This window comes from Pterocles gutturalis, unplaced genomic scaffold, assembly GCF_000699245.1.
Source record: "Pterocles gutturalis isolate BGI_N339 unplaced genomic scaffold, ASM69924v1 scaffold14907, whole genome shotgun sequence".
NCBI classification, from domain to species: domain Eukaryota; kingdom Metazoa; phylum Chordata; class Aves; order Pterocliformes; family Pteroclidae; genus Pterocles; species Pterocles gutturalis.
The window spans coordinates 116,347-131,288 of NW_010115725.1; the positions used below are offsets into that span (position 1 = coordinate 116,347).

The 14,942-nt window shown below is 43.9% G+C and overlaps 1 protein-coding gene across 1 annotated transcript in view; it reads left to right on the forward strand.

The window, feature by feature from the left end:
* ROR1 (receptor tyrosine kinase-like orphan receptor 1) overlaps nucleotides 1-14,942 on the forward strand; it is a 53,497-nt gene that overhangs the window by 6,990 nt on the left and 31,565 nt on the right. The window contains 2 exon segments of the mRNA XM_010075289.1: nucleotides 5,116-5,403; nucleotides 6,627-6,657. Of these exon segments, the coding sequence (XP_010073591.1) occupies nucleotides 5,116-5,403; nucleotides 6,627-6,657 (319 nt within the window).

The following is a 14,942-nucleotide window of genomic DNA, read 5'->3' on the forward strand; positions in this document are numbered from 1 at the left end:
GTTTACAACTCGAGTCGATCAAACATATGGAACAACCAGCAAGCCCCTCCAGTCCATTCAGGCTGGGTGGGCTCCCAGTTGTTGACTTTGTCCAAAGAGAACAGTTCCATATAGAAAATTTCCAACGGTCTGAGCTCGATGGTGGTGCCAGTACATGTGAGTAGAGGGTGCATGCAAGTGTAACGTCAGACTGGACTAACGTGGATAATCCAAAGCTCTGAATGAATGAAAATGCTTCTTTCTAGACTCATATATTAAATCCAGCAGCCTGTGTCAGACCCTCTGGTGTGCCTAGCAGCCTCTTTCTCTTTAAACTAACTCTTTAAATTACCAATCTGTAGATTTATCTGCCTTGCAAACTTCCAAATCCAGAATTAAACTTATTTTCCAGCCCAGCAGCTGGAAACGATGTCCCCACAGCTGTAGGTTTGCTTGGGAAAAGGTTTGGAGATGTTCGTTTCCAGGGAAGTGTGGTGTTACACGTCTGTAATGGGAAGTGACTTGGTACGCCGGCCTCCCTGTTGCACCTGGATTAAAGCTGTTTTCAGGCTTGCGATGGTTTGAATGGAGACTTTAATTTTAGCTTTTCTTTGAATATTCCCGAAGATCAGAAGGGCATAAAGAAAAGGATAAATGAAACAGCAATTCTTCTCGTAAAATGAACGTTTCAGGGTCTAATCCTGCATCCCCGTCGTGCTTTAAACACCTAGTGAAATCAGAAACACGTAGCACACGCTGTGCTGGGGGGAAAAAAGGTCTCACTGTGGCCAGCAAAATCCTCCTCTGAGCAAAGAGGGTGTTACTGCTCTAAGATGTGTCTTCGGTAATTTAAGATAGAGTAACCATGTGGTCACAGAGGAGATTAACATTCCTTGGCCGGAGAGGACGAGCTTTTATTTTGAAAGCCACCTGGGTTCCACTTAAAAGTAGTAGAATACTTCAGGATTTATTACGGCCGGGCAGGCTCCTATTTAACAATGTCAAGACGTAGCTGTGGAAATACACACACTTTTCTTCTTTCGAGACACGCAACGCAGTACATTTCGTCCTTGCACAGCTGTTGCTATTCTGTAACATCAAACCAGCAAAAAGTTTGGCCATGAAGGATACCTAATATTTGGATTTTATATGCAGTGTCTCCAATTTATGCGCTTAGAATCATGAAGATGACTTATGATGTGTTGTGTTTGCGTTGGCAATGGCTCAAACCCAGAAATATATTTCAGGCTTGGCTTTCCAGATATTATCTCAAGTCATTTAAAAGTTCATTATAGGGCACCCGCTAGTGCTGCTATAGTAAAGGGGCTGTCAGCATTTTTCAAGGGTTTATAACTCAGCCATTAAAAAAAAAAATCTCTGTGGGCTGAAACTTGGCATTCAGGGTCTAGGCCCAGCAGTAAATTGTTTTTACAAATTAAAAAAAAAACAGTTCGACTATTATTAAATTATAGGTGGGCTAAATTTTATTTAGAACTTTTTCAGACTATTTTCCCATACTTTTGTAAATTAATATGTTTCCAAAATGTTTTTATAGAGTGCTGCTCTAAAATATGGACCGGCTTTTGTTATGTTCATGAAACCCCGAGATTTAACTTCAAATATAATAAGAGCGCTTATCCCAGCATAGCACTTTTCACCTTCAAAGTGCTTTACGAGCATTATCTCATTAATGTACATAACAGCCTCCCCATGATGTAAGCGGGATTATTATCCTCGCTTTATAGCTGGAGAGATCGAGCCAAAAGGTTTAAGGCTGTTTTTAAAAGGACTTAGTTGCACAAATCCCATGTGAGCTTTGATTGGCTTTGGGTGTCTACTTCCCTTTGGCTCTTCTGAAAATCACAACTCAAGTGATCCACCCACGACTACTCAGAGCCAGGGTTAGAACTCAGACTTTCCAATGGCCAGTGCCACTCGGCGAGTTAATTCTCAGAAGTGCAATAATTACTTCTATACATAAGAACCATCGTGTTTCTAAGAAATTATTCTTTAGGTCAGAGGGAGTCAACTCTGGACATCTGGGGAGCTGTTTGACGGCAGGGAGGCTGTGGGATGAAACGTGGTAGAACGTGGCGTGCTGTAAGAGCATGGCCATGCAACGTGGTGTCTCCATCGTGTGTGCAAGCAGCAGGTTCGTCCCCGTTTCATCAGCCCCTTTCACCTCCTACTGAAAGCTCAAAAGGAGGATTTCCCCCCCTTTTTTCTTGGCCGTTGGTCCCAGAAGGAGGAGATGTTGATGCTGATGGCTCCAGAGAGTGGCTGATGGGGGTGACCTGGACACAAACCTGGCCGCAGGCAGGAACTATTTTATAAGTTCTTTACATAGTTGTGATTAAAGGAGAAGGGTGGTGGCAGCAGCTTTGGAGATCTGATGGGCTTTGGTAGGTGGGAGTTAGACATTTTCTTGGCCGTTGGTCCCAGAAGGAGGAGATGTTGATGCTGATGGCTCCAGAGAGTGGCTGATGGGGGTGACCTGGACACAAACCTGGCCGCAGGCAGGAACTATTTTATAAGTTCTTTACATAGTTGTGATTAAAGGAGAAGGGTGGTGGCAGCAGCTTTGGAGATCTGATGGGCTTTGGTAGGTGGGAGTTAGACACGACGATTAAAAATAAAATCAGGCTTCTCTTTGGCCCCTCCACACCAGGCAGGGGCAGCAATGGATGGCTTTTGTGCATGCCAGGGAAGGAGTGCTCGTCATTTTGTATGTCTCAGTAACAGTCCAGGGGTTTTTGGAAGCACCGTTAGACCTCCAGCCCACTTTTCGATTACAGAGCTGCTTTATCTGCGAGATACCTTCTCATGAAGCTTCCAGTTTCTTGAAACCTTCCCTGTTTAAATCTCATCTCAGGTGATGTGCTTGGTTTGAATGTAGACTTTATGGATTTGAGGACTAAGCTAAGCTGAGTTTAACAGATGCTTTTTGGTTTAGTGTCTCTAATATTTTGTGGAGGGAGGTAGAAAACACTGGAACCTCCTGAGGCTGAGAGGCTCTTTCTGTTTGTACCTAGAGAAGTTGCCCCGTAGCTCTTGCACTACAGCCCTACATTCTCACTGACTTACTATTGCTACTGATACTTTAAAATCCTTCTCCAGCCTTTGGAAACCTACCCTACATCCTTCCTCCTGTATTCTCCTCTCCTATATACCATCAGTCCTTTAAAATATTATATTTTCTGTGTTGTTTCTCAGCAAGACCATCCCAGGAGTGAGGGCATTCTGTTCCCTGACTGTGTTATACCGTAGATGTCTGAACCAGTCTTTGAAACATTATCAGAAATTATAGAAATGACTGCGGTATAGAAATGTTACATTGGGTAATGAAATGCGGTTATCCGGTTCCATGCTATTAGTGTGATTTTATTAAACCCAGATTGTGGAGAGAACCCAAGAATACGTGTGCTGACTTAGATTATGCTTCCTGGGGAGGTGATTAAGATAGCAAGGCAGAAACCTTTCTAGTCTTGCAGCGAAGCATGCAGAAATGATTCCGGAGAGCAAAAAGGCCGGTCTGACACCCCTGGCGAGAGACATCGAACCCTGTCGTCTGTCCTCACCGAGGGCCAGGATCTCTGCCCTCTTTCCCCCATACGTAGATTTCCGGACTAATGAGATCCATGGGAGTGTAGATAACAGTCCTGTTTTGCACAGTTTCATACCTGCACGTTAAAAGGTTAGTCAATCAGTGAAAAAAAAAAATAATGTGTGGGCAGTTCCTTTGTGCTAAATGTTTATCCTAATGGCTGTGCAAACACAGGGTAAGAGCTTACATGTGAAACAGATTAAATACAAAGGAAGGAGATATTGATATACTCGAAACATAATGAAGAGAGCAGCTAGTGAAGACATGATTAAAATAAATAGTTGGTTAGTTAGGCCAGTTAGTTAGTTGGCTAAGCTGTTTTTCTATATGCTGGAGACTTTTTTCATGCTTTTAGGCAGGCTCGTTCCTGGAGTTAACGGTAGATGTACTCAAGAACGGTGAAGCAAAAGCAGCACAGCACAAGTTTACGTGCTGATGGGCTTTCCTTGTGCTGCCGGCTTGGCTCTGAGAGCGCAGGAGCAGAGGACAGCCTCTGGATTTCTCATTGTTTGGCCACCCTGCCGAGGCAGCCAGCAGATGATAATGGGTTTGGGCCACTAATGACCACTGCTAGATCTGAACCTGTGACACGGAGATGAAAGCCCACCTATTCCATTCCCCGGACTCCATCCATCTCGCTCTCTGCTTTTAAAGGATTTAATTAAGTGTTGACTACAGTTAACTAGAAATAGTCCTCTTCCTGAACGATGCAGAACAAAATAGCAGTTGACAGGAGAAGGCATTGCTCACAAATGGATTAGAAGAGATTAATTTTGCTAAATTTGATTTAACATTCTCTGTCTTAACAAAAGAATTCCTAATCTTCTGCTTGCACCTATCATGAGACCTAGTTCAGATTTAAGATAGATTTTAGTACTCTTAGCAAAGGAAATACTGAGTGAGAAAAAAGTCCTCATCTCCTAGATATGGTCCTTATTCCTCGTCTATGCAGGTAGTGCTTACAAAATCATTGACAACATACTGTCTACACTGCTCTGAAAGTCAGTTAAAAATGGCTCTGAGGTCTTCGCTTCTGCGTGGTTCGTTTCATATATTCCTCTATTTTGTGGGTCCTTAACGGGAGCACGAGCAGATCTGCATAGGCAGAGGCATCAACATGAGCCACCGGCTTTCTGGTTCATGTTTTTCATGTTTATTGGTTAGCAAAAGGGAAAAATAACAGAAAAAAGAGAAGCAGTGTTACCTTCTTTTCCTGTGTTGAATGAAGCCAAATAGGATGATGCTGAGAAAGTAAAGAGAACCTGTGGGTGTATGAAGGAAGAGAAGTTTTCAAGAAATACAGCATTACTGTAGTGCAATGGAAATTCCAAAATTTGTTCCGTTTATTACCATGCGAAACTATGTGGGACCTATTGCTGGCCCTGAAACATTAATTAACAGGTAATATAATTTTCTTCTAAACCTAACTACTTGCTTTGTTTTCCTTTCAAAGACAAGCATGAGCTTTCTTTAAAGTTGACATTTCCTGAGTTGGAATTCTTTATTCACCATTTTTTCTTTTTATGTAACAGATTACTTCTTGACGCTTGATGAACCGATGAATAACATAACCACCACCCTTGGCCAGACCGCTGAGCTGCACTGCAAAGTCTCTGGCAATCCTCCTCCGACGGTCCGTTGGCTGAAAAACGACGCGCCGGTTGTCCAAGAACCCCGGAGGATCTCCTTCCGCGCCACGAGCTATGGGTCTCGACTGCGAATAAGGAACCTGGACACCACAGATACCGGCTACTTCCAGTGCGTTGCAACTAACGGCAGAAAGACCGTTTCTACAACTGGTGTGCTGTTTGTAAAATTTGGTAAGTTTTGTCTTTTTGAAGTGTTCAAATAGTTACTTAGAAAAACGACTGGAGGAAGGTGTGTTTATCCACTGAAAATGAATGCACTGCATTGCAAAACACAGCAATGTTCATTAACATGCTACCGGAGTGGATTCAGACCAGAAAAGAAAAAATATTTTATTCTCAAGTACCTGACTGACCTCCTTTGTCTTGAGAAAGTGAGAAATTTCAGCTTGCGGTGTAGATTGGAGGCATTTTAGTGAGAGATATATATGTATACACCTGTCAGGTAAAATAAGCAGTTTTTCTTCCAAGTTTATATTGAGATAATCACCTTCAAAGCTGATCTTATGACTGAGAAGGCTCCAAAGAAGAAAGAGGTTTTGTGCATCTTCTCCACCTCCAGATTTCAGAGGGAAATAATTCACCGAGATGAAGGTGTTTGCACAGAGTCCCAGTTAATCCTCTTAGGAACTGGACAAATAACACACAGTGAATGATGTATGTGATGAGGCTTTTTTCTTAAATCTCCCACATTTTCTAAATTCTAACAAGAAATTACTCATTAGATGTTCTCTCAAAAGGCAGTTGTTGTCCTTTAGCTGGTATCTGAAATGTAGGAGATTTTTGTCTGAGCAATGATGCTTTTGTAGATGCTCCTGTAGAAAACAGTGAGTGTTTTTCTTTCTTTCTGACTGGAGCAATATTTAATGTCACAATTCAGTTTCTAGAGCAGATACTGAAATCCCCTGCAGCCGACTCTTCAATCTGCACTGCACGATCTACCTTCCAGTAGCTGCCAAAATAGAAGCTCCGAGGGCAGTAACAACAAAACCATCTCAGCCACAGCCCGCTGAGCTCAGCACAACTTTGATCAGGCCTAGGCTGAATTCCCTGATAAATAATGAAGATTGGTAGAGGGAAATGATGCTGTTTTGTTACAGTTACAACATGCTTTTGTACAAGCCTCTTGTGATTTGCTGCTTTTCTGTGATTTAACTGACATGCAGGAGTAGTGCCTCACCTGTGTATTGTCCTCGTCCGGTGCTTCGCAGATAGTCATTGCTCCGGGATACAGTCTTGTCTTGGGTACTGAGAAACTGCGACACGTCTGTTAAACTACATAAACCACATCCAACATGACAGACTGTTACTTTTATCTTTTAAAAGGTTTTCGAAAGCTTCCTGCTTGCTACCTCGCCATAACTCATCACACTGTTTTTCTTCTGTCACTTTTGCAGGTCCCCCGCCAACAGCAAGTCCAGGATCATCGTAAGTTGTTTCATGTCTGTTCTGTCGATTCATTAATCTTGCGTTTCAGCAGTCAGAAGTTCATTTTTCATTTTGTGTGACAGGAGCACTTTTACATTCCACTTTAAGTCAGATAGTTTGGTAATTTATTGTAGCTGAATTATCTGCCCCATAGATATATTTTCATGTTATCGTGTCAGCTCCTATTTCTTACACTAGATTTCTTAATTTCCAATATTATTACCTTTAGATCCTCTGGTGCCTCCAATCTGTGAACTGATTTCAGTGTATCTACAGGTATGAGTAGGAACTGATCTTCCTACATGTCACAGCCCAATCTGGAAGATATTTGTCACTATAAGTAGATTTTACTACTTAGAGGCTTCTTACTGATTGGGACTGATGGTCATAAGCTGCATCTGTCTGTACCTATATTAGTAAGCTGTCTTAAAGCTGAGTTTTTAAAGATCGAGTACATGGGTGGGAACAGTGGCTGTTTTCACAACAGCTCCCTGTGTCCTGGAGCTCAGGTTTGGTTCCTGCTGCTGGGTCGGAGCAGTTGCCGTGTTGTATTTTGGCAGTGGAGCTTCTGTCTTCAGTAGCTTTTGAGAACATGTATTTATTATCTTCCCCTCTAGTTTCAAGATATGTGGTGAAACTTGCTCACCTTTTGTAGTCTCTTATTGTTTTCAAGTGTGATCTTCAACTGTTCTGAAGGTTGAAATTAATTTAGTGATAGTGTGGCCAGGTCATTCATATCTTACTTGCGTGGTGCAATAGGGAGAACTCATCTCTCCTGGAGGGGGAAGCGGCACCATTAGAAGAGAGATACCGTACCATCTAAAACATGAAGTGAAGCTATTAATATAATTGCAAGGGCTGCAGAAGTTTGGGGATGCGAATGCTGCTGACTGTCCTTACAGAAGACCATTCACAAAGTATTGCAGGAGGATATAAATTAGGTCCCACAAAAGGACATGCTAGGATGCCCTCTAATGGAACATCATAAAATGTGTTTTTGTTTTGCCTTTAAAGGTACCTTAGATGAAATTGCTGATTTGTTTTGGAAGGGGAGCTCTTTGCTTGGGCTTAGACTCCTTTTTGTGACTGCGGTGTTCCGCGGAGGAAGGCTTTGCCTTGCTGCGGGGAGGGGGGGCTGTTGTTCTCTTAATCAGTTTGGAGACTTAATGAGTTGAGAAGATGTGTATTCTGTGTCTGCTTCCACCTTGTTTGGGGTTTCTGAAATTTGTGTTAAGCCAACATATCCTCGATGGTCAGAAACCCACAGGAGAGCAGGGTGGGCACAGAAAGCAGAGAGCTGTGCAGGAATTTCACTGTCCAGGCCACTCTGGATTGCCTCACTTCTTAAATAGATTGTGGACCTTTTTCCCATTTTTCTTTCTGGCAAGGTTGTGGGTTAAAGACCACTGGTGACGGACAAGTAACAGCAAATGGTCCTGGTAATTCAGTGCTGGGCTGAGCTCAAAGGTGATGTCTACACGGCATCATCCAGACCAGGAGGAAAAACCCAACTAGTGTCATGAGTGCTGGTCTGGAGACTAGGACACTTCCTTATCCTGGGAGGCTGTGGGATCTGTCTAGTAAGAGGTCACATTGTACCAAACATTGGAGAGCAACATAGCCAAAGAAACGTGCAGAGGGATCTCTGTTATAGTGAGGGGAGAACATTTACATTCCTGTAGAAGCTCACCAGATTTAATCTCTGAAATAAGAGAATCAGGAAGGAGCTTATGATAAAGAAATTATAAACTTGGAATTCATACTAAATTGGAGTGGAAAAAAAAAAAAGGTCAGTGTGCGTCATCTTGAACCTAGTTCATATCTGCTGCCAGTGAGTGCAGGAGCCTTACGGATAGTAGCAGAGGGTTAGGTCCAGCTGCGTGGAGTGAAATTGCAAAGAGAAATGGTATGTCGTGAAATGCAGGAGGGAAATTCCCTCGAAATTTGTTCCTCGCTGTTTGGTGTTCTTTCCACGCAAACAGTATCGTGAGTATTGTATAGCCTACTCATGCGTAGCCTTCTCCTCGTACAAGTTGGCAAACAACTCTGTAGACATGAAATTGATGAAAATTTGCTGGAAGTGCCTGTGGTAAAAGTGATCCCCCATTGTACAGGTGAGTGTCACAACGGAGCGTTTGGAGGAGGACTGGTTAAAGGCAGCAGTGCTCTTCAGCACAGCACAACAGAGCATTTTGCACAGCTCTGCTGTATGTTCTTTCCTTTCTGAAAAACAAATCTAAATTGTTCTAGAGATTGAAACAAAATTTTTCTGGTATTTTGTTTGTGAATTTCCTAAAATCTGTAGAGAACTTGGAGCCTGCTCCCTGTGGGACCCCTCAAATGCATCAGCCCTCAGACTGTGATGTCGTTTCATAGTCTTGATGCCACTTAAGGACTCCTCATTGCTATTAGAAAGGCAATAGGTATAGTCATGAGAAATACCTGCTTTAATCTGTAAAACTAACCCCTTCTATGCCAGACCCAAATTTCAGATTCCCGGGTGATGGATGTGCTCCATGGTCAACCTCCCTTCCCATCATTTAAGACTCATGGGAGTCCTTTGGGGAAACACTTTCTTCAAGGAATAGTCCTGGAAGCTGAGCCAGAAAATATAATCCTGACATTTTCTCAAAAGTGAGGTGTTGGTCCTGGTGCTTTGGCTAAACTGTGGGTCCGTGGGTTCGGCTGATTTCGGTTCCCCAAAATTCTTTCATGGGAACCTCTCTCTTCCCTTGCTGGGCAGGCTGACCGCTGGTGTTGCTCTGAACAAATGGACGCTCATCGTACATCATCATAGGGATGTATCATATTATTTTACAGTGGTTAAATGAAGGCTGAATATGGAAAGCACTTTGAAGGATGTTGTGGAAACAAAAACTTGTCCTTGGGTAGTGGTTGTGAGTGATTGGCGTGAGTTTCTTCCCCTGTGATAAGGCAATGGACAGAATCGATGGCAAGCAGCAGCCTTGCTCGGTGGGCATGCTTTTCCCGTGTTGTCTTTATCAATCTGCCACGAGTGGAAGGTTCTGTTCATTTAAGGATTTAATTTGAGGATCATGGTGTTTTTAAAAAAAAAATCCATGTACTCAGCACTTTTCCTTCACATTATTTATAGGTGCAGAGTTCTGCAGTGATGTGATGTCAGAAAAATAGATGGTCTGACTGTAGCTTAAAAATAAAGAGGTTAGATGGATGACTTCTGTAAAAGAAGACAGGCGATGCTAGATAACATAATAATTCACGTGTGTGATATATTCTTATTCTTTCTGCTTTCCCTAAGCACTGTTATACTAGAGCCAAAAGTCTGATTAGCAAATCAGTCTGAAGTGAATGAAAGAAACTCCAGCGGAAACATACCACTGCAGTCCATAAGGAAATGGAAAACCCAAGGTATCGCTGCAGCATAAAACACTGGCTGACCTGAACGTCCTTCCTTTAGCTCTCTTGTGTTTGACAAAGGTCGGCTTTAAAGCCCTTATCTGGAGTTACATTCCATTAACATGCTCTGCTGCTCTGTGTCTCCAACATAGCTCAAAGAAGTTTCTTTTGTTTTTTTTAAAAAAAAACCCAAACCACCAAACCACGTTCCTGCTTTATAAATAAATCATTATTTTATCTTTGCTTTTGCCGGAAGGTGCTACAGATACAGCACCAGCTACAAGCAGCTCGGTGAGCTGTGAGGAGAGTGCCAAGGCTTCTGTCCCGCAGTCCGGATGTGTGCCCAGGAACTGGGCGGCTGTGCCGGCTCTGGCTCTCCAACTCTGGAATAGTTTCCGTAAAGTGGATGGTGTCAAGGGCACCTCCACGGCAGGCAGGAGGCTGGGGGGGGCCTCTTCTGGCAGATAAGTCAGGTCCTGCTGGCTCTTGGCATAAACGGCCACTATCAGCTCACTCGGCCCTTTCTTTTTTCCATGGAATTTGTGAATGTAAACTCAAATTGAATTGATTGAATAGTTTGAGACAGATCAAAGGGAGCATTTTGCTAGGTAACTTGTGTCGGTGTGTACGTGTGCATTGGATATTTCTGTGTGTGTATATAAAGTAACAAGGGATAAGACAAGAGGAAGTGGCCTCAGGTTGCACCGGGGGAGGTTTAGGCTGGATATGAGAAGGAAGGTCTTCACTGAAGGAGTGATCAGGCATTGGAACAGGCTGCCCAGGACAGTGGTGGAGACACCATCCCTGGAGGGGGTCAGGAAACGTGTGGATGTGGTGCTTGGGGACATGGGTTAGTGGGGTGGGTGGGATTGGGTTGGCGGTTGGTCTTGATGATCCTTGAGGTCTTTTCCAACCTTAGTGATTCTATGATTCTGTGAATTGTACCCACATATACATACCGCTGTAGCCATTGCTTCTAAAAATTCCCTGAAAGACCATCCCTTTAACATGACTTTTGAAGTTCCTGTGCTCCACATCACTTTGAAACTCACTTTTTATCCATCATCACCCATGGCAGGGTTTGGTCCTTAGTCATAGAAGTGTGTGTCTTAACCTCAGCTCTCTCCGGTTGCTACAGAGATCAAAATCAGAGAGGGCTGAGGTCAGAGCACAGCAGATTCCCAGAGATGAGAGAATTTCATATAACAATAGAGATGCTTTGGCCTGGAAAATGGTTGTGTGCCCAGTCTTTTCCATCATCATCATCTTCATATTATTATTATTAATTATTATCTATTTATTCTCAAATCCTGCTGGAGTGTAGTCCAGTGGGAAGAGTTGAGGAAAATGCTCTCTGTATGCTGTGTAACCCGCACAATTTGTTGTGTCATGAGTACATTTCCAAAAGGCTTAACCTACAGGTGAGATATTTCACTCAACAATGCAGACTTTTGACTTGATTACAGTGGAAACCTCGGAAGAACAGCATGGCACCTCTTGGAGGTATTCTATAAGTTCGCAAGACATGGGGCTTTTAGGTTTTAGCGGAGAAAAATGTCCAGCTCATCAATATTGCTGCTCCTGGGATGTGCAGCGCTTACCGTGCGGCAGAGGGACGAAGATGTGAATGTAAATCAGACGATGTGTATACCACGGGCTGGCGCCTGCTGAGCAGAGTGTATACAGTCCTTGAGTCAGTCTTGCTCTTGAACAGTCGTTTTATTCTTAACGGAGCCTTTTCTATATATATAACCTAAATATGGCATTGTTTTGTTCTTTATTTAACCACTGGGAGTGCGGAGAGGAGAAGAGGAAAAGAAGAGAAGAGAGGGCTGTAATTTTAAGGGACATTTGATTTTATGAATCAAATGGGGTTGTGATTCCCAGAAATAGCTTGCAAGGCTTGTGAAGCCACAAACCCCCCAGGATTCCCCCATCCTCTTTTTCAGTGATTAAGATTTTTTTTCTTTTTTTTTTTTAGTTAAACACATCTGGGTTTTTTAGTAAAACAGATCTTTCAGACAGTGGCTCTGTGTGGCGGGATGTCAGTATGGTTCCTGCAATGAGCAAACGCATAACCACTGGCCAGCCTCCAGGTGAGACTTGGCCGACTGTGTGTTTGGTTGTGGATTTCAAAAAAGTAACAGAGAGAATTTCCCCTTTTGACCATAAAAACTAAATTTCGTAGGAGAAAAAAATGCCGATAAAGAGACAAGAGTAAATTCACCAGAGAGCAACTCTGGACTGTTGTGTCCAGTTCTGGGCCCCTCAGTTCAAGAGGGACAGGGAACTGCTGGAGAGAGTCCAGCGCAGAGCCACAAAGATGATGAAGGGAATGGAGCATCTCCCTGCTGAGGAAAGGCTGAGGGAGCTGGGTCTCTTTAGCCTGGAAAAGAGGAGACTGAGGGGTGACCTAATTAATGTTTATAAATATGTAAAGGGTGAGTGTCAGGAGGATGGTTGCAGGCGCTTCTCTGTGCCATCCAGTGGCAGGACAAGGGGCAATGGGTTCAAGCTGGAACATAGGAGGTTCCACTGGAATATGAGAAAAAACTTCTTCACGGTGAGGGTGACAGAGCACTGCAACAGGCTGCCCAGAGAGGGTGTGGAGTCTCCTTCTCTGGAGACATTCAAAGCCCGCCTGGATGCGTTCCTGTGTGATCTGATCTGGGTGTCCTGCTCCGGCAGGGGGATTGGACTGGATGATCTTTCGAGGTCCCTTCCAATCTCTGACATTCTGTGATTCTGTGACTCCAGCAGCATCCTGAGACCGATGTCCCTGCACCCAGCACCCCCAGGCTTCCGCACCCCGCTGGGCACCAGGCTGGACCCCCGGGATGCCGGTGAAGGAGGTGTATTGATTTCCAGTCCTGTACCACGTTTTGTTGCTGTTGTAGAAACTACCTCTGTGTTGCCTAGTGTTGGTGGAAATTTAGAATGAGGATTGAAGGCAAATCCCCCGAGTTTTGGCACAGGATCTTTTACAGCCCCGCTGTGCGGTGATGCAATAGCCTGTGCGTACGGCGTGTAGGATCTGAGTCGCAAACCTGAAGTGGGATATTCTATGCGGAGGCCAATATAAATGTATTTGTGCAAAAAAAATCTCGCGGTATGAAGATGATGTCCAAGTGGCTGATGCTGACACAAACCATGTTATGTTCTGTTGCATTACTTCATTCCAGTGAAAATAATACTCTCTTAGTTGTGCCAGGGTCTGAGAGTCCGATTATCTGCCAGTCGTGGAAATGAAATGTTTCCAGGGAGAGCTGGACTTGTCCTCTTCACTGGCTCTTTGATCTGGTGAGCACTTATCTGCCATGCCGCTGTCTCACCTTTTCCCTCGTTCTCATTATTCCGCTGTGGTTTTCTCTGCGACATTCCTGGAGCATCGTGGGCAGTAAGGTGGCTGCAGGGGAACCAGGGTGGATGGTTGAGGAGGGGGCATGGTCTTGGACTTTTCCTGAGCAAAGAAAAACAAATGAAAAAATCTGTGTAAATGTGGTAGGGAATTTGGGAAACTGTATTTGTGTCTTGTATTAAATGAATTGGCATTAAATTAAATTAAATGTCAGCATTCTAGTGCATTTTGTCAACCTCAAGGTACTTATGTAGCTAAATATACCCCTTATCTGGAGAATCCCAGGATCCTTTGTCGCTTTACCTCCCCTTATCTCCCAGGAAACTGAGCCAGAGTGAGATTAAAGGTGTGTTTCCGTTGCCTTAACTGCAGCCGTTTGTGCTCATTCAGATGCAGCTGAAGTGCGGCTGGTCACCTTGGCTGGGTTTGACACCCGGGGGTGGTTTGCCCAAGCTATCGCATGTGTAGCCTGTAACAAAATAGAGAATTGAGCTCTGTCTCTCGATGCCCAACCCAAAAACTCTGCCACTGGATTGTTGTTCTTGTCTGCTGCAGCCGTGCATTGTCCACTGGTTTTCATGTGAGCAATTCTGCAAAAATGCTCCTACCCCAGCTCTTACTAATGAAGTGGGTTAAACTGTAATTTTTTTGTGCTGTGGTAAGTCTACAGAAAAGAAGCTGGCCTGTAGTTTGGAGGAAGACTGACCTTAGAAAGTGTTTTTCACTTTTGAAAGGGTATCTGATAAATGTTCTTGCAAATTTTAGCTGGAGTGTTCCACCCTTATCTGCGTGTGGTGCAAACAGGAAGCCCTTCTGCCTTCATGTGGCACGAAATAAAGGTATGACACAGTATCGAGACATAGTTGTATTATCTGAAAACAAATTAGTTACACTGATGTCAATATTTTTTTAAGTCAGGAGGGAAAAATTAGTAAATTGTGACTTGGACACCGGGAGCCAGAGGTCCCCAATACATTTTTATGATACAAGGGAAAAGATGATGTGCTATTAAGAACTGGATTCGTTTTCGTTCTGCACAGGATCACCCGTAGCAACTACATATGCAAATAAATGTTTGGTATAGAAGTGGCCTTTGTGGAATGCTCCAGCCAGTATTTGAAGAGCATTTGTACTTTAATTTCTACGAGGCTTTAACACGACCCGGTTGCGTAGTCGGTACCCCCTGACACTGCAAGACACCAGGAGGCTGGGGGAGTTGCAAACCTGACCCCAGCATTTTGTTCCCTTCATCCTGAAGGCAACTTGTCTGTTCGTAAGCAGCACCGTTGCCTCCTCACCGCATCTTTTTCAACCACAAGTCTGTGGCGGGCGCTTCGGGCAGCATCCTGCTCCACCCAGCTCCCATCAGCAGCTGCCCTGTGCCACCCAAGGACAGGAACACAAGCCCTGCTGTGTCATTTCTTGGCAAAATCAGTTCTCAGCGCTGCACAGTGGCATTCCTCGAGAAGCGGTAACGTGGATCCTTGTGCTAATTCCCACTGCGCATCCAAACAGAGAAAAGAAAAGGCCCGTACAGTGTGTTTTATAC